Source organism: Lontra canadensis, unplaced genomic scaffold (genome assembly GCF_010015895.1).
Source record: "Lontra canadensis isolate GAN:19392208 unplaced genomic scaffold, GSC_riverotter_1.0 scaffold32, whole genome shotgun sequence".
NCBI lineage: Eukaryota > Metazoa > Chordata > Mammalia > Carnivora > Mustelidae > Lontra > Lontra canadensis.
Window position 1 is genome coordinate 15,342,305 of NW_022631026.1, and position 23,117 is coordinate 15,365,421.

General features: G+C 38.8%; 2 protein-coding genes across 4 annotated transcripts in view; one reads left to right on the forward strand and one right to left on the reverse strand.

Moving 5' to 3' along the window:
- LDAH (lipid droplet associated hydrolase) overlaps nucleotides 1–23,117 on the reverse strand; it is a 105,266-nt gene that overhangs the window by 29,638 nt on the left and 52,511 nt on the right. The window lies entirely within an intron of this gene.
- Nucleotides 14,365–15,193, forward strand: LOC116873207 (chromobox protein homolog 3-like). The gene has a single exon (XM_032866919.1). It carries the CDS (start codon nucleotides 14,433–14,435, stop codon nucleotides 14,982–14,984), a length of 552 nt encoding a protein of 183 aa, XP_032722810.1. The 5' UTR covers nucleotides 14,365–14,432; the 3' UTR covers nucleotides 14,985–15,193.

The following is a 23,117-nucleotide window of genomic DNA, read 5'->3' on the forward strand; positions in this document are numbered from 1 at the left end:
AATCAGATTCTCTGATACCTTCCTGATTGGGAAGCAATTCACAATCCTTTTGAAAGACTGCTGAAATTAGGAATTCATGTCCCATTTCAGTAGTTATACCACCTCGACTGACTAGTAGAGCGACATAAAGAACTCTCCTTCTAGTCAGGATTCCTTTTATGGATTAGATTTGGGATAGTTCACTTTGAAAAAGCTACTCTTTTCCCTACTCTGACCAGTAAAAGGTAATCTTTAAGAGGACCAAATACATTTCTAACATGTGATTTAACTTCAATAAAAAGTGCAGGCCAGAAACAAGCAAAGCTGGAAATCTTTACCTACATGGGAAAATGTTCAAGGACAAAAAGATAATTTCAGCTGAATTCATCAGGATATCTGGAAATATAGATGCCACAAGACGAAGAGCATCACTAAAACATTTTATATTTACCATTATCTACCATATTAATATTTAAAAAAATAATATATAAACATAACTTCTATGAGGGATCAGAAAAGGCAAATAGTTAAGCACAATCCCTATTAATACCAGAGTAATATAAGTGAAATAGATCACCAGTGTTAACAGATTATAGAACAGGAAGTGAGAATGGATACAATGGTTTTACTTTTTAAAAAAAGTTTAAGATACACACAGTAAAGCATATAAAACATCAATGTGCAATTTAACAAATAATGGATAAAATGAACAGCTATGTGAATCCAGCAACAAAACACTACCAGTACGGCATCTTCCCATCCCAACTCCTACCTCTGTTCACATCTTAGGTAACCTCTATCCTGACTTCCTTACTTTGCTTTCTACCAATACGTATCGTTCCTTGATATTGTAATCACTTCCTTATTTTGTTTTACATTAATAGTTATCGTCCTGCAATCAACTGAATTGTGACTCCCCTGAAATCCCAAGTTGAAGTCCTAACTCCCAATGTGATTATATGTTGAGATAAATGAGGTCACAGGGTAGAGCTCTGAGAGATAGGATTAATGTCCTTACAAGGAGATTCATCAGAGAGCTCGCTCTCCCTTCCCAGGCACACACAAAGAGGTCTGGCGAACACGCATGGAGAAGGTAGCCGTCTACGACCAGGAAGTCTCACCAGAAACTGAGCATGCTGGCATGCTGATCTTGGACTTCCAGCCTCCAGAACTGCGAGACAATAAATGTCAGTTTAAGCTCCCTAGTCTATGGCATTTTCTTATGGCAGTTTGAGATGACTAATACATATTCCTTAATACTATGTATTATATATTATTATTATATTATAATATATATATTATATTATATATTAAATATTATATATATAATATATAATATATATATAGAGGAAATATATATATATTATATATATAGTATTATATATTAATACTATAGCTAAATTTTGTCTGTTAATGAACTTTACATAAATGCAATCAGCAGTATGTTTTTGTGTTTTATTTCCTTCACTCAACACATGAAGATTCATTCATGCTGATATATGTAGCTTATTATCTTGGCTCTGTAGTTTTCTACTGTACGAACATAGTGCTACTTATTTTACTGATAGATATTTGGGTTGTTTTTAGTCCAGAGATATTACAAACATGTTGCTATGAACATTTTTATACGTGTCTTTTGGTGCATGGATGCATGTATTTCTGTTGATGATATCACTCGAAGTAGAAATACTATGTCATATGGTATGTCTAAGTTCAGCTTTAGTAGATAATTCCAAATAGTTTCCCTAAGTACTAACGTATTTCCATACTGAGAGACATGAGAGTTCATATTGGTACAGATCGGCACTACATTGGCACTGATCACTAGCCTGATAAACAGTGGTATACTTCGTTGTGGCTTTGTGTTTTTCTGATGACCAGTACTGGAGTTGAACAACTTTTATGTGTTGACATTTTCTGTATCCCCTGAAGTGCTTATTTAAGTCTCTTGCATGTTTTTCTATTAGGCTGCCTATCATTTCCTCTCCTTGATTTGTAGTCTCGTTTTTGTTTTTTTATTCTAGATACTAGTCCTTTGTCATGTTGCTGTCGTTGGCCTGCCTGTTGATCTCTTATATTTTTCTTAATGGACATAAGTTCTTAAGTTTGATGCAGCTGAATTTTAATCTTTTTTTTCTATACTTATTCTCTGTGCCTAGCTCAAAAAATTCTTGTCTGTCCTCAAATCATGAAGATATTATTTTTTTTTTCATTCAAAATGCTTCTTTAGAAATTAGGGAAAGCTACCTCTTAGCAGAGTCCACGAGTCTGTTCCTTTGATTCCAGCTATCAGTGATCTGCCATTTCCCTCGTGTTATTTACATTCCTTTTGGATGAACTGAACGCACTTTTCCTGGCAAGACCTGACAGTACAATACAGGTTTTGGCGGCTTTTTCACCCTCTATCACTGACAGTCCTTTTCCATAGTAACCTGTAGGGCGGCATTGCCCAAATGTTCAATTTGATCTGTAATTCTCACTAACTTACAGGCTCTCTGTTACTGTCTCTAATAAAGAACAGGGATTTGAGGGTCAAACGGCGGAGGACTCTTTTCCTTCTAATCATCTTTCTTGTTTTTCCACGGTCTTATCTGTCAGCTGAGCGCTCAGCCATTTCCTACAGACTTTTCCTTTTCTCTCAATGGTAGCCGAGATATTTTAGTTGTTTCTCGTTTGGTCATAATTTGACCTCTACTAGGTCTCCTCCTCTATCACATCAGCAAGAATGTACTGGTCCTTGAGGTCTTGGTGGTGATTAAAAGACATTATTTGGAGGGGCGCCTGGGTGGCTCAGTGGGTTAAAGCCTCTGCCTTCGGCTCAGGTCATGATCCCAGAGTCCTGGGATCGAGCCCCACATCGAGCCCCACATCGGGCTCTCTTCTCAGCAGGGAGCCTGCTTCCCTTCCTCTCTCTCTGCCTGCCTCTCTGCCTACTTTTGATCTCTGTCTGTCAAATAAATAAATAAAATTAAAAAAAAAAGACATTATTTGGAGCGGGGAGCGGGGAGAAAAAAAAAAAAAGCCACAGGCTTTTCTGATGATTTTTTAAATGCTGCATAAGCAACTTTACATGTAAAATGCTCATACCGGGCTTTTGGAACGAATGCAGGGTTTCAGCCAGAGTAAGGGAGTTGCTGCCACCTTAGCATCTTAAGTACAAAGCAGGGGAGATGCTGGATGGACTGTGTCTGCTTAACAAAGGCATTCATGGGACAGATGTGATGCAGAGGACGGGACTCCCAAGTATCAGGGGTGATGGGGAGTCCTCCATTCAGAGCCAGCTGCCTATTCTGCAATGGGTTTATACAAAGATTCTATATGAAGATTCACATAAAGGTTGTGGAATCTCCGCGAAGTCTGATTAACCAAGAAAAGTCAGTTAAAGGAATCATCCTGCCTCAATGCCACTTTCAGTGTGAATTCCAACCCAGTGTATTCAAACCCAGGCAGAGAAGCAAGGAGATCAGCTCTGGAATCCCGGGACTTCTCTGATATTTGGTCGTCTTCTTTCTCTCTGGTGTAACACTGGGGCGCAGCATCCTGGATTCTGCCTTTGCACCCCCTCCCCCAGAGTGAGGACACGGGGTGAGCAGGGTGTGCTACACCGGCACCGTAACTGCAGGCCTCTGCCCCACAGGAGGCACCCGTAAAGAACCCAACGGCCCTTGAACAGGCGGACCCCGCGCCCCTATTCAGTGAACAGTAGTAGTATGCTGCTACTTCACCCCTGCCTTTCTGCCGTGCTCAAAGTCAAGTATGACTGTGGTCACTCTTAATAGACGTGGAATAGCCTACAGACTGGCAAGAATTACGAAGTCCAACAGTACCAAGTGTTAAAGACGGGGATCAATAAGAACTCTTACACAGCATGGCATTACTATTACACTTTCCTTCTCTGTTTCTGAGACACCGCTTTGGTGGGTGTCTGGAACTCACACAGAATGTAAATTTTTATCATTCTGTCGAATGTTAGTTTAATTTGGGGATCTGGCATTTCACCTGGATCCAAAGCAGCATGCTTTAAGAGTCTGAGAGGTAGAAATGATAAATTCTCTCAGCAACTGGAGTGGTGTTACAATTAACCATTGATTTTACACCTTCAGATTCAGAAGTCTTTCCTTATCTTCTGGGTAGTTCTAACATCACGAGTTCTTTTATTCCTGTAGTGCTATCGATGTTCTATTGGACCTAACAAGACTTGAGAGATTCAAACGGGTGGATTTACACAGAGCAATCTTTGGTGCTAGGAGAGGCAGGGTTTCTCGCTGCTCTGCGGAGGCCTCCCAGCAGACGGGCCAGGAAGGAGCTACCTTTCCCAAACCCGGAAGACTTCTCCCTCGAGACTGGAAGCAGGTGTGTTAGCAGCTGCGGTGGCCACAAAGGAAAAAAATGAAAGGAACTGACTTCTTGGGTTCAGCTGGGCTCTCGTTTGCCAGCCTCACTAGGAGCCCTAGGAATATGCCACGCTGAGGAAGCCGGGTGACGCCACAGTCCACAGCATGGCAGGCTCCCCAGCAGCCAGCATTCTTTAATAGTATCCCCAAAAGCTCTGTGGTCTAGTCTTCCACACTTACATTCGTAATCTACCTGAAACTGATTGTTATGTATGCCGTGAAATATGGGTCTAATTTAATTTCTTAACATATGGAAACTTGATTGTCCCAGCGCTATGAACTGGAAAGGCTGCCCTTTCCCTGCCTTTCCGCACGGACACTCCTGTTGTGAACCCCATATGGATGTGAAGGGGTTCTTTCTGGAGCTCTCTGACCTGTTCTGCAGGCCAACCTCTCTCAGTCTGTGCCAAGAGCACAGTGTCTTACTTTACAAAAGCTTCATAATATATTTTGATATTCGGTACATTAAGTTAAGCCCCATCTTGTTCTTCAAAAATGCCTTGGGTATTTTTGGCTCTCAACAGTTCCACAAACATTTTGGAATTGGCTATTCAAGTTCCATAAACATCTCATTGAGATTCTGATTGTACTAAATTTAAAAATTAATTTGAGAGAAGTAATATCTTCACAATACTGAATTTTCCACCCCATGAACATGGGAGAGTTCTCCTTTTTGAGTCTCTAAAAATGTTTACACATCTTACATGTAGTTGTCTTGCACAACTTTTGTCAGATTATTAGGAACTTTTTTTGTGCTATTGTAAATAGGTTATTTTAAAAATTTCATTTTCTAGGGGGTGCCTGGGTGGCTCAGTTGGTTAAGCATCTGACTCTTGGTTTCTCAGGGTCCTGGGATCGAGCCCTGTGTTGGGCTCTGTGCTTTGTGCAGAGTCTGCTTCTCTCTCTCAAATAAATAAAATCTTAAAAAAAAAAAAAAGAATTTCATTTTCTAAATGGTTGCTGCTTCTATATGATATAAATAATATTTACATGTTGATTCTGTGTCCAGCAAACTTATTAAAGCCCCTTAGTTCTAATAAGTTGTCTGTAGATTCCTTTGGATTTTCTAAGTACATAGTTGTATCACCCACATATAATGACAGTGTTATTTCTTCTTTTCAAATCTTTGTATCTGTTTTTCTTGCATTACCTGAGCTAAACAAAATCTTAATACAATGTTAACAGAAATAATTCTTGATCCCAAACTAAGAAAAATTTTTTTCCAATATAATCACAAAACATGATGTGCACTGAAAGTTTTCTAGTGATATACTTTGTCAGATTCAAAACATTTCTTCTATTCCTAGTTTGCTAATTGCTTTTTAAAATCATAAATGGATGCTGAATTTTATCAATTTCCTTTTTTGTACCTATTGGGATGATTATGAGATATTTTTCCTTTAATTTATTAATGTGGTAAACTATTGGTTGATTTTCTAATGTGAAATTAACTTTTCATTCTTGGGATAAACCCACTGTGCTCATGATACATCCTTTTTACATGGTTTCCTAATATTTCGTGTAGGACTTCTGCATGTTGATAAGTGAATCTGGTCTATGACTTTCTTTTATTGCATTACTTTTTTCCAGGTTTGGATGTAAAGGGTTTGCTAGTTTGAGGAAAATGAGTTGGAGAGTAGGGTCTCCTCTTCTGTTGCCTAGAGGATTTTATAAAATAATAATGATTTATTTTCCAAATATTTGATGGAACTCATCAGAGAAGACTGAAGTATATTTTAGAAAGTTCTGCCTATTTATGGATTCAAATTTTTTAATGGCTTAGGACCGTTTGGGCTTTTAAGAGTTCTTGGGAAAAAATAATAAAAGTTCTTCTTCAAAATGTTCAATGTTATCTTTTCCTGGTGGTGCGTCTATGGCACAAAGTTATTTATAACATCCTGTGATTATACTTCAGTCTCTGGACTACAGGAGTAGTCCAGAATGACTCTTTCATTCCTGATACTGACTATTACTAGCTGACAGAGTAAACCTTTGTAATTATGAAAGAATTCCCTTTAGGGGCGCCTGGGAGGCTCAGTCGGTTAAGTGTCTGCCTTTGGCTCAGGTCATGGTCCCAGGACTCTGGGATGGAGTCCTGCATTGGGCTCCCTGCTCAGTGGGGAGCCTGCTTCTCCCTCTGCTTATGTGCGTGTTCTTTCTCTTATTTTAAATAAATAAATAAATCTTTAAAATAAAAATAAATAAAATAAAATCTTTAAAATAAAAAAAAATAAATCTTTAAAATAAAAAAAAAAGAACTCTCTGCATTTCTGGCATGCTTTTCCCTTAGAGCTTATTTTAATATGAACATAGCTACACCAGCTTTCTTTTGGTTAGAATTTGTAAAATACAACTTTTCATACTCTTTCATTTTCTGCCTTTCTATGGCCTTATATTTAGAGATTATATGTGGATGTTTTTCTCTATCTATTCTTTTAACTAATATGATTAATATGCTTACTTCCTTTTTATTTAAATAATTCCTAATATTTTGGAGCAAAGTCTAAAATACAAACCTAAAACCTTACTTTGTTGTTTTTTATTTTTTGTATACCTTCACCTTTTTTCTTCTTTCTTCCTATCTTTTGCAACAATAAAGATATAAATAATAAATATAATTGACAATAAATATTAAATAGTTGAGTAAATGATACAAAAAGTGATTAAACCACTTAAAGTCCCAAAAATGATTAATCATTCTAAAGTAATTATAGGACAATTTAAGGAATAAATAACCATAAATAATAATAAACAAAAATGCATATGTTAGTAAACTCAAGTCCATGGTGATATAGGGAAGAAATACAATAAAAAAAGGAGATTAGGAATTGCTGGAAGGGGTGGTGCATCTTTAAACGGGGTGTTGAAGGAAGGCTACAAAGAAAGCAGACATTTGTGCAAAGGCAGTCATGGAGTGAGCTGAAGACACTCGGAAAAAAAGTTTTTCTGGGAGAGGGAGGAGCAAGTCAAGTGCAAAGGATGTAAGACAGAACCTAATTTGGCATACTGAGCAAAAGCACAGAGAACAGTATCGCTGGGGTGAGCAGTGTGGAAGGACAGCAGCTCATGTTGTGATCACCGGGGCAGCAGCGAGGACAGAGGATGTAGGGTCTGACAGGACTGGGTTTTACTGTGAGTAGCTGAGAATCCTTTGAAGGGTTTTAGAAACAAGAGTGCTGTGGTTGACTTCCATTTTAACAGAATTACTCTGTTGTTGTATTATTAATACTGCCTCAAAAGTGCTAAATCAGTGAAATTAGGCAAGATTAAAAAACGAGTTATAAATTTGGAAAGGCAAAATTAGCATTATTTAGAACTTATATTTAAAACATTAAAAATCCCCTGTATAAAAATAATAGCTAAATACAAATGTAAGAAGAAATGTAGTGCACTTATCTAAAGAAAACTTTAAAACACAATGGGACATTTCTTTGGTCTTCCATTGCAAAAGATATAAATTCTCCCACTAAATTAATGGATCAATTCAATTCACTTCAATCCCAATTAAAATACTAAAAGATCATTCTTATTTTGAAATTTAATGAATTACATTAATGTTCATTTGAAAACGAAATGCATTAGCCAACTAGGGATTCTGAAGAAGGAGAGAAAGAGACGGGCGCTCCGAAATAGTGGACAGATTACAAAGCTGCAACAGTTGAAACTATTTATCAGAAAAGGGTCACATAGCTCAGTGGAACATCAGAGAGCCTCAAAACAAACCTGAATGCATGTGGGAATAAAATTCATGATGAAGTCATCAGTGGAGAAAAAAAGCTGTTCAATAAATGCAGTTGGGAAAACTGGAAAAAAGAATTACTTGGAGTAGCAAAGGACTGGGAGAGGAGAGTTCATAAAGAGGAGTGGCCCCACATACAGTCGTGTGCCCCCGTACAATGGAATACTGTATTGCAATGAGACCTCAGGTAGATTTGCATGTGCTGACAAGAAGGAGGTCCAATTGCTCTTTCTTCCTGGAAACCAGCTGGTTGGGACTGTGAATAAAAGGGAGTTAGCAGGGGCGCCTGGATGGCTCAGTGGGTTAAAACCTCTGCCTTCGGCTTGTGTCATGGTCCCAGGGTCCTGGGATCGAGCACCGCATCGGGCTTTCTGCTCGGTGAGGAGCCTGCTTCCTCCTCTCTCTTCTCTCTCTGCCTGCCTCTCTGCCTACTTGTGATCTCTGTCTGTCAAATAAATAAATAAAATCTTAAAAAAAAAAGGTGGGGGGAGTTAGCAAACTTTAAAGGAGACATTCTATGCATCTGGTCTCGTCTGCTCTTTGGGCTTTTAATTCTGAAAACACAAAGGCAATTTTGCTTATTTTCAGGTTTTTCAACTACGTCCTATAAATGATACCTGGAGAATTAATGTCACTGAATAATGCAGTCTCCACCAACTGGAATTTAACTGTTGAACTCTCAATCTTCTTTTCTCTTTCAGGCGACTTTTAAACCATATTAGTAAAAAAATGAAACCAACTACTATAATCAGGGATTTGGCTAAAAAACTAATTCCAGGGAATAATGTGAGATCAGTACATTTAATCCTAATCCCCTAAACCTTCTGCCATTTATAAAACAGCATTGTGAATGATAAAGGAAAATACTCAGAGCTAGAACCTTTAGGGGCTACAAATTCTTCATTAGGAAAGCAAAATGAGTATGTTCTCTTGTACTGTTTCTAAAAGCAGAAAAATATGTTAAATGGGAAAGCTAGAAAGAAATGTTTTCATTTCTTTCCCTGGCCAGTCCACAGTTAAACCAGAACAGTCACCTAATGAAAATGACCTGCTTTCCAAGAAGTCTGGTGGTTTAGTCCTTTATGATAACTCCTTGCTCATTTTAGTTTCAAGTTTATTTACTTCAAAACAAGGGCCTTTTTGTGTTTAATAAAATGTCCTTAAAAGATTTAGAGAATGTAAATGGTTAATACAGTTACTGTCATACTAAAAAATATACCATACAGATTCCATACTAGCTATGTAACCCAGAGTACAAAGGAACTTCAGACTGATCAAATCAGCTGGCAGAAAGAGGAAGCAATCTATTACTTTGTATAAATGATCCATTACTGTGACCCATGTTAAACAAAACTTCATGCAAGGGAAACGCAACTACAGGGTTACATGTGGTTGATCTGTATCAATAACAGAATGAGAATTCAAGTGCACTCTGAAATCATGGGAATGTACCGAAATAATAAGGAAGTTCGAATACATACTCTGAATGCACCATTTCCTCTCAAAACTATAAGAAGACCAAAGACTGCTTATCACAACTAATACTTAGTTGATGAGACTGGTTTTCCTCTCTTGCCTTTGGAGAACAACAGTTATTACCTGTTTGGTGAAACTTACACTTTTCTTAGATACCATAATGGGAACTTCAATGAAATTTATAGTCCAGATTTGATAGGATAAGCCACAGTAATAAAAATTTCTTTTATTCATATAGAAACCTATTGGCAAAGAAATCACCAAGGTCAAGGAAGTATAACCAATTTTATAACACAGCTGTGCAGAGAAGGTTTCCAAATCTGTGTACATGACAAAACATTTTCTTATGTTACTGGCTCATTAAAGAAAGAACTTCTAGGCTGACCAGTTCATTCTACTCTAAGGAAACATTCTCATATAGTTCACATTCTCATTTGAAATCTACCAGAGTCAACTTTGATGATGAAGCACAACCATGCGTCCTTGAACAGTGCAGCAAAGTAAATACACTTTTGTTTATTGGCTGAGCCCACCTGCTATAGTAATGGCAGGGTGCTTCTGCACTGCACACATTGAAAGCAAGAACATATGCCACACAATTTTTCCTTTTACATGATTGCCAACATTATTAAGACATGTCAGAGAACCACATAGCATTGAAAGATAAAGTTGCTAGCAATCAAGGCACAGACCTAGAAATCAGCCTAGTTTTAACTGTTTATCTCTTCTCCCCATGAGGCCGTGTTTTCCTCTTCTTACGATAAGACTACTCCGCTTATTTAATCAGATGTATGCAGTTTATGAACTGCAGATGCCATTAAATTCTAATGATCAAGCGCTTGCTGACATCTTGTATTGTAGCTTAACAACCTCGAGGATACAGGAGTAAGACAGGAATATGCCCCACAGTAGGGTAGTGCTTCTATTAACAGTGGTAGTGTCTATTTGCTACTTTCTAGGAACTAGGTTTAGGCACCTTACATACATTATCTCATTTAATGCCTGTGACAACCTTATCAAGTAAGTTCCTTCTTTCCATAGAGAAAACCGAGGTTTAGAGACAAAGATGAGGTTTCCTTATATACTTTCATACAAAATCATTTCTTAGCAATCATTATTGTCTGTGATCTAATTTCCTATGGGTGAGCCAATCACTCTCATTATTGTTAGAGGCAGGCCAATATTTAAGTGTTTCAAATCAGTCGGCTTCAGAAACTACTAACCCCATGCCCTAAGAAGTAAAGCAAGAGATCTTTCAACGACAGATTGTTTAAAAAATTATGTGACTTTTGCTTAAGATGGACGGCATTCAAGAAAAATGACCACTTTTATCATTTCCATTCATGTGAATTATACTCATGACCTTCTGGGACAGAGAATTTTCTACACTTTCTACACTTTAATTACCTATATGTAAAAAAAACCAACAAAGCCATTCCACGCATTCAATCTACATGTCGGTGTTGCTAGTTACAAGGAATGCTTGCACGTTTGCAGATAGAATTATATAGCTTATGACTGATTACACTTGAACATTTGAAACACAGGTTCAAAGTCTTCCTATAGCCCATTCTTCTCAAGCTTGTTGTCACTTCATACACTTGACATTTATTTTCTTTTGAATGCAAAGTGCTCTTCTTAGCTTAATATCTCTTGGAATTCACTTTGTTTTGAGTCTTTCAGATTCAGGATCACAAAGAACTCAGAGAAGAGCGATGCTCACAGGCCCGCTGCAGATGATTCTTCATAGGCTGCTGGGCAGCATGGCCGACTACCACAGGGCACGTCACTCCGAACTGAACAGTGTCCTCAGGCAGCCTCGGTGAATGATGACAACAGCAAATCTATCCTCATGCCTCTGCCTACAACATTCTCACAGGACTATTACTCAGAATCAGAAAGGATTTTTTTTTTCCCCTGATCAAAAAAAGTTGCTAGTTGGCAATTCCCTAAATTTGGAGATGGAGCAGTCTATGTGGCTCAGGAAGCAAAATATTAAATAAATAAATTAATTAATTAATTAACATCCCAAGTGTTCACAATGGGGTTGGGACTTTCCAAGGTTAGAAACTGCAATCTTTAAAAGCTTAAGCCAAGAATGACTGAGAAGAATCATTCATTAGGTCTACTGCTTGTTTTTTGGTTCACTCATTCATTCATTCAAGATATTCTGGTACCTACAATACACCAATGCTGTGGGGAGTGCGGGAGACTCAATGGTGGACAAGACAAAGCAGCCTCTGCTTTTAGAGAACCTAAGTCTAAGCAGAGAGACATCTAAAATAAAGCACGATAGGAAGTATGCTACGGGAAAGAAAGAGTACAACAGAACCAAAAAATGGACACCAGAAACCTGATTCATCATGACCTAGGAACGTTCGAGAAGGGCCTTGGAAAGAGAAACTGACAAATATTCATGGGGTACGTCCATGAGTAGAGTGCTGACGACAGAGCGTAGGGTTGTCTGGGGAAACCTATACACAAGACTCCTCCCGATTTAACTTTGCTAAAAACACTGTGAAACACGTACACCTCCGTTTCATGTACTGAAGTACCATTTTAATACCTGAGCTAAGATGAGGCTGAGGTATCCATCATGGGTTTTCAGACTAAGTGAGAGGGGAGCAATGGAAAGGCCCATGGCTGGAGGCCCACGCTGGGTGCGTGCCAGAGCAGCCCGCGGCGAGGGACTTCCGCCACAGACGCTGTCCCAGACAACACTCCCAGTTTCTCAGAAGTCAAAAGGAAGCCTCAAAATACGGTTTTCTTGTTACATATTAACTGGTAAAAAGTAAATCCAACAGTCAGAGCAGCTAAGGCCCCAGGAGACAGAGATTAAAACTTGGGAAAACAAGCGATTGGATTCACAGCAAAGGGTTAGGCCCAAGTAACTGAAGTTCACACAGAAACCCCATTACCAGCTTTGCTAATAGAGCAGCTACGGATCTGTCCTCCTTTCAGATCAGGAAAAAACAGAGATGCATCAAAGACATATCCTAATTTATCTTCTCCCTCCTGGGCCTCTGAACAGGGTGCTCCTCCTCCCACTGACTCCCAGACACACCAAGTTGTTGAGGGTCTACCCCCCTGGTGGTCTCCCCGGCTCGGCCCAAACCTGAGTTAGTTTCTGAGTCCTAATGCTGCAACTCACTGAACTTTTGAGAACTCAGCTTCCATGGAGCTCAGGGAGAGGCCAAGTACCCCTGGAAGGCCCTTCCTTACCTTCTCTAACAGGGTTGGCTGGCACCCCTAAGAGCCTACAAACATTTCTGCTTTTAAGAGTATTTGGCATACGAATATGATAGGTCACTAACGTATCAGTTAAAATGTTCCATGGTGCCTGAGAATGCTACATGATGGAAATGGGCACCATAGACTCTGTTACCAGCTCAAATTTCAGCCAGTCATATACATATGTGTGTGTGTGTGTAGTGTATACACACCCCTATCCTATATATGAGAGAAGACAGAGACAGAGACAGTAGAGTGTGAGGGTGGGGAGAGGGAGAACAAATAATAAAGCAAATGAGGTAAAATATTAACAATCATAAATGTGGGTAAACTGTATATGGTTTATTTTATTCTTCAAACTCTTCTGTATGTTTGAAACTGTTTCCAAATCAAATGTTAAATAACAAAGTACAGTCCATCACCGCCCTCTGTCCCCTAGCCATGGCACTTCCAATCCCCTTATCTTGCTCCAGTCTTTATCAAGGTAGTGCCCCCTGTGACCATACTAATTTCTGCATTGTATATATTTATTACTGTTTCTCCTTAGCAGACTGTGAACTCTGAGAGGGCAGAGCTTCTTTTCTGCTTTGTTCACGAGTCCCTTCCTATCACAGGTACTTGGTGACAGTGCATGACGCCTAGCGGACTGATGAATGTAGGTCTGGCTGAGGGACAGTGAGGCTTCCAAGATGACGGCCTCATCCAATACCCCCAAGCAACAACTCCTCTCCAAGCCCAGCTCAGGACTGTGGGTTTATTTATTCTGTATAGAAACCAAAGGAAAGAGCTTTCTGAGCTGGGTACACAGGCTCAGAGAAAGGCAGGGCAAAGGGCCCACAGGAAAGAGGGATTAAATGAAAGTCCGAACACTAAATGCTGAAACTCTCATGTGCAAACACCAGCCTCTCCTGCTGTTTTGCTCTGATGATGCTGCCCTTAGGCAGGAGATTGGGAGACTTTTTTGGAGAAACTGAATGGCTCTAGAGAAAAACCATACAAATAGTAACACTGAGGAATAACACACACACACACACACACACACACACACGCACACACACACAATGTCAGGATACCTGTCCAATCACCCTGTAGGGAGGACAATTAGCTGATAAGGCCCACTCCCACACAAAACCTCCTGGGATTTTCAGTGCTTCATTCTTAAATATGAATAGATAACAAAGGAATTTCAGACATTTAAGCAAACCTTCCACGGTACTAGACAGACCAACACAAACAAAACATTAAAAAAGGAAGTCAGAATCAATCGTGATAGTGCTGAAATACAACAAAATTCCAAAAATTTGTTCTCCTCAGATAGAAAGAGAAAGCGAATGAGCCGTGAAACAAAAAGAGCACTACAAAAACAGAACAAAGAACAAGAAATTATCTTAGAAATTCTTTTCATGAAGGTTGAAATAAGAAGTTTAATGATATAAATTCCAAGAAAGAGTTGGGAAAATATCCGGTATTTCTCACTGTATAGAACTAAAAAGAGGAGGAAGGGAGAAAGAGATTGATAATTAAAATAAATCAAGAGAGGGAGACGCCGCAGACCCGGGACCCGGAGCAGCTCGGAGGCGGTGAATAATAGCTCTTCAAGTCTGCAATAAAAAATGGCCTCCAATAAAACTACATTGCAAAAAATGGGAAAGAAACAGAATGGAAAGAGTAAAAAAGTAGAAGAGGCAGAGCCTGAAGAATTTGTGGTGGAAAAAGTACTGGACCGACGTGTAGTGAATGGGAAGGTGGAGTATTTCCTGAAGTGGAAGGGTTTTACAGATGCTGACAATACTTGGGAACCTGAAGAAAATCTAGATTGTCCAGAGTTAATTGAAGCGTTTCTTAACTCTCAAAAAGCTGGTAAAGAAAAAGATGGTACAAAAAGAAAATCTTTACCTGACAGTGAATCTGATGATAGTAAATCAAAGAAGAAGAGAGATGCTGCTGATAAACCAAGAGGCTTTGCCAGAGGTCTTGATCCTGAACGAATAATTGGTGCCACAGACAGCAGTGGAGAATTAATGTTTCCCATGACATGGAAAGATTCAGATGAGGCAGACTTGGTGCTGGCAAAAGAGGCAAACATGAAGTGTCCTCAAATTGTAATTGCTTTTTATGAAGAGAGACTAACTTGGCATTCTTGTCCAGAAGATGAAGCTCAATAATTGTTTGCATTGCTTTTTATATATATTTATATATATATATAAAATCTGGGTCTTTGTTTTTTGATTAGTGTGAAGAAATAACATTCTAATGAAAATCAAGTTTGATATGTTTGTTTTGAAGTAGTATTGGGGGAGTTGTTGGGGTTTTTGCATCTATAGCACTGGTTACTTTAAACAAATAAAAGCTTTCTGTAGTTGCTTCCTTTATCAGAAAAGAATATTTGAGACCATGATATATTATCCCCCTGCATTAGAGAACCTTTTCTAAATGTTGGGGGAAATCTTCATAGTCTTTACTCAGTCAGAATTTGTGTTTAACTCCTATATGCCTAAGGACCATTCTGGGTTTTTTGTTTATTTAGGGGGTTTTTTGTGTGTATACTTAAAATACATACATAAGTGGTTTTTGTTTTTAACATTCACCAAAACAAAAACAGCATTTTATAACCATGGTTAAGCCCATGTTTCCGGGATGCTACCCTTTTCAGCATTTTAAGAAATAAATCACTTAAACTGAAGTTTTTCCTGAGGCCTTAACCTTTCAAATTTTGTAATTAATTGGACAATTTAAATATAATGTAAACAATTTAAATTGGACAATTTAAAAGCAGCCATATCAGAATCCATATCCTTCTCTACAGCCATATAAACGCAAGTTTATTTGCAAGATCCCTGAAAGGAAAATTTTATCACCACCACCAACCTCCCCACCCAAATGACAAAACTAGACAAGTCCTTGTGTATTTTATTTAGGTAAGCAATACTTTAGTTAAATGGACATTTAAAGGTTCCTTCTAGTGAACCATTCCTTTTTAAGAAGTTGAAATTCTCTGTGCTATATTGACTAAAAGGTCATGATTCGTGGACTGTCTACAGCTTCCTTCATGGAAACTAATTATAATCAGATGGTTAGAGATGTTGGCAGTTTAGCACCTGCTGGAGTAAATGGGTGGACAGGCTTCTATCATCCAAATTCTTCACCTGCATGTTTTTTCTTTACCCCAGTTCATTCCTGACATGTAGGCTCAGTCTTTTCAGTATTTGAGTTACTGGTTCAGCACAAACCAGGAAAAACAGTAACTTTGTAGTCAGAATGTTATCCAACTGTATATTGTTTACTTTATTGTAAATACTGGTAAACAGTGGTCAATAAATAGTTTTATATTCCTTTATGTGATTAGACTTTTTATTAATTTGATTTTCTAGTGGGAATAGACACATACCTTAGAATCCTGTTCATGTTTATAAATAATACTAAAGCATTAGAGTACATGTCTTAGATCTTTGAGCTGAGGAGTTTCAAACTTACTAGTATATGTATTTCCACAAAAATGAAAATTGGTTTTTTGGGGTGCCTAAGAGGAATCTGCTTCATTAAAATGAAATTTTGATACTTAGAATCTAGTTTGTTGAAACTGCTGTCTGAAAAAGTTATGATAGGATAGATCCTGTTGCGAGAGACAGATTTCTACTAATCTTCAAAATTCATACAGAGAAAAGGAAATCATTTTGCCGTATATCTAAATATTTAATTATGTTGTATATCTGAAACTGATAGGTTATATGTTAAGTTATACCTCAATTAAAAAACAATTTTTTAAATCCTAAAAAAAAAAAAAATAAATCAAGAGAATCAATTCTGGATGTTTAACATGTAAAGAATGAGAAAATAAGGAGGAAAAAAATACGGGAGAAGCTTTTGGTACGTAAGGATGCCAGTTTCCAAACTAAAGAGGATAAGCAGTCGGAGGAATGTCATCATAAAATGTAATAATGGGGATGAAGTGCAGATTCTAAAACTGTCCAGGGAAGAAACAAGTCACAGAAAGAATCAAAACTCGAAGTGGCATACTTTTCAACTGCAGAGCTTGAAGACCCTGAAGTCAGGCAACCAGCTGCTGGTAACGGTGGAGGAGGAGCGTGGGGGTGGCAGACTAGCTTATTGCAAAGCAATCCCCCGGCCAAGAACAATTAGAAAAGCTGGGGAAAGGGTTTTTTTTTTTTAAAGTGCCTTTGAAAGCATCAAAGGCAGAAGAGGCCAAAAGGGCCAAAATCCTAGAGAAAAAAGAACTCAAGAGAGGTGTGTTCAAATAGCTCTTATTTACCAATTCGTGAGTAGCTAAGAGGACAAGAAGCTGGGTTTCTAGAAGTACACTATGGCTGAAGGGTCAAAATTTGGGCCTTTGGTGCCCATTCAAAAAAGGCAGCCAGGCTTTCAGTGGGAATTACTAAAGGCTTACCCCCTAGAAGTAGTGACCAGCTGGACCTAGACCAACTCTCACTGAGGTAGTGTTGATTCAGCCTGAGTCCAGATGGCATTAACGTGTGATCAGTCCTTACTGTAACTGCTAGTCAAAAGCAAAAGGAAATTCTCCATGGAGGAATACAGAAGCCTCATACTGTCTTAGCAATTTTTCAAATATAATGTCAGGAATTCAATTAAAAAAAAAAAAAAGAACCTGACTAAGCAGCGATGGTTCTTTTTTTTTCTTTTTAAAGATTTATTTATTTATTTATTCATTTGAGAGAGAGAGAACAAGCAAGCAAGCCAGTGAGCGGGGGGGAGGGCCTGAGGGAGAGAACCTCAAGCAGACTCCCCAGTGAGTACAGAACCTGACATGGGGCTTCATCTCATGACCCATGAGATCATGACCTGAGCTGAAACCAAGAGCTGGATCTCAACCCACTGAGCCACTCAGATGCCGCAGGAGTTCATTTTCTGTGTCAACTTGTCTGGACCATGGGGTGAATAGATATTTGTGAAACACTCTTCTGGGTGTTTTGAGTGAGATAAACATTTGAATCAGCTGACCTAGTCAAGCAGAGACTGCCCTCCCTGATGTTGATGGGCCTCAACCAATCAGAAAGGCTGAGTAAGAGGGAATTTCTTCTGCTGCTTTTGTTTTTCTTCTGCCTTTGGGCTCTGAGACGTCAGCTTTTCCTGGGTCTCCAGCTTGCCGCTTTGGGACTAGAACTTATACACCATCTGCCCTGCTGGGTCTCCAGTTTACGGATGACAGCTCTTAGGACTTGTCAGCCTCCAGAACTGTGTCAGCCAATTCCTTATAGCTAATCCCCTTCTATATGTACATACATAGGTACACACATCTTTTTCTCTGGAGAACTGACTCATATACAAACATACGGAGGGACAAGATGAGACAACCAGAAACAAAGAAGGAAAAAGAAAAGAAACGTAACCGCAAGAAACTTGGATATTGAAATGATCAGACACGACAGAATTTCAAGAATTGGTGACAACAAAAATAATAAAATGGGAAGTTCATAAGCAAAAATTACAAAAACTGAATTGAGGCTGCAAAAGATGGGTGTAAAAGGAGTTTACACATAGCTGAAGGGAAGATTGGTGGACTGAAAAACAGGTCGCAGAAAATACCGAGATTGAACAGGGAGAGAAAAAAAGAGTTATTGTTAAATTATACTTCAACCTAAGGGGGAGGGAAAGAAAAGCTTAAACATCTAATAGGGAAAATCAAATAAATATGCAATACCTATAATACAAGGTAGAGTATATAAGAATTATGAGAAAAAGGCTTCAAAGGAAGGATAATAAAAATGAGAAGAATCAGGGAAAGAGTTCCTGTAGGAGTTGGCATCTAAGATGGTTTCAGAAGATGGATGGACGGCATCTGTTGGGTGGCGGTTAGGAGGAGGCAGAAAGGAAGTGGGTAAGAAGAAATACTAACAGGGAGGAGGGAGTACTAGGTATGCACAGAGCAGGTGCAGAGACCATGGTCGAAGGAGACAGAGGAGGCCATCTCCCTCGGAGGACCTTGAGGAGAACTCCCCTGACACCCAGATAATCACAATCTGCCCCTGAGACTTTATGAAATCACTTCTGAATCGGCATCAGCCAACATTGATATAAGATGACGTAAGCCCTTAGAGCCTTTCTCCTCCGCAGTGGGGCTCAAGAAGCTCCTCAGCATGTCCCCAAGGGTCCTGGGCTATGAAAAAGGAAAAGGCTGTCTCCTTAACATTCAATCTAGTTTACTACAGAAGCTCCCAGAGCTCCACTGGTGTGGAGATAAATTAAAATTATTTGTTGAAATGGAGTTTCTGGACTGTCTACAGGCTTCATTTATGCATGCTCCCTCTGGTCTCTGTAGGACTGATACTGGGAAATGATTTACTGTCTGCTTCCCTAGGGACAGGTTGCCAGAAATGATGCTGGCTTCAATCTTTATCCATTCATCAATATACCTTTCTGACACCTGATAATCTGGCTTCTTCCCAGCCGAGTGCAATTAGCCTGAACGGGCTTGGATGCAAGATCTCAAAGCAACCACATTTTATTCTCGTGAAGCATCTTTCACTTAATGCCTGCTAGGGTTTTTCCACTTCCGGGAATTTTTTGTGGCCTGTGTTGAATATTGTTCACAGATTTTCTGTAAAAGCAAGAGGGGAGGGTAGAACAGCCTCAGCGTGCAGGATAACCATATTAGAGAGCCTTTTTCCTTCCTTCAGATCACATTCAACGTTCTCATCACCACACACTGATAGACCTAAAAAGAATCTTCTGGATAGAATAAACAGAAGCCACAGAAGAGCAACTTCACAGAAATGTGTTCATCTGTGTTCATACTCTTGCAAGCTATCTCTTCTATGCTCCATGCACCAAGGCTCTGTGAATCTGCTCTTCTGTGAATGCCCAGTTCATAGGCATAATGAAGTCGAAATGTAGCAAGGTATGAGCTCTATTTTTCAGAACTGTATTCATCTAACTGTAAGGGCCTTCACAAAGATAACACTCGCTCATATCCAGAGCCTCTTAGAATCCTAGCCACCATGAACCTCATGGTCTGATGATGGCTCTACTGTTCTACAAAAGAACCAGCTTCATTCTAGCAGTATGATGATGCTAATCCCAGCCTTTGTGTGTGTGTGTGTTTTTTAATCAATTTTGTTTTTTTAATCACATTCAAGTAACAGTCATGAAGAGACCATCAAAAGACATACCTATCATGGGCACTTGGGTGGCTCAGTGGGTTAAGCCTCTGCCTTAGGCTCAGGTCATGATCTCAGGGTCCTGGCATCGAGCCCCACTTCAGGCTCTCTGCTCAGCGGAGAGCCTGCTTCCCCCTCTCTCCCTGCCTGCCTCTCTGCCGACTTGTGGTATCTCTCTCTCAAATAAATAAATAAAATCTTAAAAAAAAAAAAGACATACCTATCAATAATCCCAATCATTCTAGGAGTGGGGAGAAGCTCGTTAATGAAAAATTGCAAGGAAGGACAAACGCGTAGCTACTTGAGTAGAGGAGGAAGAGTAGGTAAGATAAGGTAAGAGGCGAGGGTTGCTGCTATTGGTCAAGATGCCGCTACCGAGCGGGTGCTACTACTGATCTCAGAGGAGAGTTTTCCTGCAGAAAAACCATGACGGTGACCTTACCTTTACTTCTCCCCTTTTATTTTTTATCTAGTGCTGTTTAACAAATAACCAAAAATTTTCTCTCCTGAACCATCTTTCTGTTATGAACTCTTGCAATCACATTTTTTTTTTTTTAAACAGAGAAAGGGTATAACCCCCAAGTGATTAGGACAGTGAATAAACATATGCCATTTTAAGGGCAATTTTTAAAATAAAAAGTAAATAGAAAAAAAAAATCACCCTGACACTCACTACTCAATCGCTATATTCATTTTGGTAATTTTATTTCAAGCTTTTAAATGTACGTTCTTTTAATACAGTTGTACTCATATATTCTGTATATATTTTAACACCCTTTACATTTGATAATTTACGTTCTACAGTGTCTTCTGAGAATATATTTATGATACTTGCACATTCCATACTCAACCTTTTCTTTAGAGTTGGACAATAGGGTGTTTCCAACTTTTGTTACAACAAATAATATCTTTTGTACATGAGTGTTTTCCTATCTTTGAGATTATTTTCTTAATATAGATTCCAAAGAAAAGAATGAGTAGGTTCAAAGGGTTTGGACAATTTTTAGAGGAATTATTTTTTTTCTGATAACACACAGTCAAAGTAAAATAGCAGAAACAGTGCAGGGTCTCTAACTCTGATAACCCTTACCTCTAACCCGAGAGGTCACCATTATAAGGCACCTGGTGTCGACCTGTTCAGACTATCTAAAAGTGTATACAGAAGTATATCACAACACTACATTTTTCTTTTAAATACTGCAATAGAAGCAGCTCATTTTGATTACTACTGAGGTCCATTTATCAAGCATTATTAAATGCTACTCTATATTCAATAAGCAGACACAACCAAGTACTATCATATACTAATTTATTAAACACTGTGTCATGCACTGTGCTAGCTACATATTTTTTGATAGATTTTGTAAGCCAGCTCTTCTTCAGTAGGAGCATGGACTTTGGAGCCAAACACACATGGGTTCAAATTCTAGCACAGGCACTTACCAGCTGTCTAACCCTGAGCAAGTGACTTCTGTCTCAGGTCTCAGTTTCCTCAAGTAGAAAATGGGAACAGGAGCCTATCAAAGACCTGCTGAGCAGATTCAGTAAAACCCACAAATGACAGTTATGGTGATATAATAATCATCAGAGCAAAAATAGTTTGTAGTTTAAACTTTAATCACTCTAAATATCTACTAGAGAACTAAGTATCTTACATAAATGTTTACCCCCTAATAAATAATAATGCAAAAACAGGTCAAATTTTCACTGTTTTCTCATTAAATAAAAGTTGAGAGGGTGTGCTGTATTATCCTCTGGTCTAAACATGGGTACTCAAGGGACAAGTTAGCGAGGTTTAAAATGACCTACATACAATCATGATCTAGCCATACTTTTCTTTAAGCGGTTTCACATTCAGTTTTAAAAAGCTACTCTGTTGAGTTATGAAAGCAATTTATGGTACATTTCATATGTTAAGTCTGTCTGGATACTATACCAATCTTCAGAATTACATTGATTTTTTACTTTTTCTCCTACTTCCTGAAACTTAGAAACATACGAACTTTTATAATTGGAAAGAAAACTTTTAAACTAAAGGGATGTTGCAAATCAGCTGTAAAAATAACATTTTGGGGACAAAGAAAATCTGCATATGGACTATAAAAGAACTACCAATACTTTTGTTAGATGTGATAACGACATGGTAGTTATATAAGAAAAGGTCCTTTTAAAACAATGCACAATGAAGTATTTATGGGTGAAATACCATGAAGGCTACAATTCACCTGGAAGAAAATGAGGTAAAGATAACAAAATATTAGTAGCTACATTAATCTGGATAATGGGTTCTGGAGATTCATTATATAATTATTTTTATTTTTCTGTTTTAAGTTTTTCATGGTAAAAATTTTAAATGATCAATTTAAAAACGAGTCTTTTTTCCCTTTCCGTCTGTATCAGCTTAGATAGCTGTATTCATGCTTAGCTGAGATGGGTTGTTACTGAATATACCTTTAAACTGCTTCAATACCTCCCCCAGGCTATGTCTGAATTTTCCACCCTAACAGCAAGCCCTGGGTGATTAGCTCAAGGCCCACCTACAGCAGACTGATGACTTCCATCACCAGGAGAATATTCGCAGAATTTGATACAATGCCACAAACACAGCTACTTCAGTGCCTAGAGACACAGTAATATAGACATGGGTTTGCTGGAATGCAGAGGGCCAATGCAAAACACAAGATTGAGACTTTGCACACAGAAGAACAGGGCTTAAGTCAGCTTTCACTGACAGACTTCTGCTACCTTGCTACTTAAATCTTGGAACTTAAGGCAGCAAAGAAATGAGAATGACATACATGGGCCCACCCCAGGTGTGACCCTGACAACTCAAGGAAATGAGAAAATACTTCTTGGTAGCATTGTTTCCCTGAACAATCTGGATATCAGCACCTTTACTCAAGAGGGTCAGAGTGGGGGCGCCTGGGTGGCTCAGTGGGTTAAGCCTCTGCCTTCGGCTCGGGTCATGATCTCAGGGTCCTGGGATCAAGCCCCGCATCGGGCTCTCTGCTCAGCGGGAGCCTGCTTCCCCCCCGCCTCTCTCCCTACTTGTGATCTCTCTGTGTCAAATAAATAAATAAAGTCTTTAGATGTGGTAATACAAAAAAAAAAAAAAAAAAAAAGAGGGTCGGAGGGCTTGTGGATCAGATCACAAGCCGAAGGAGC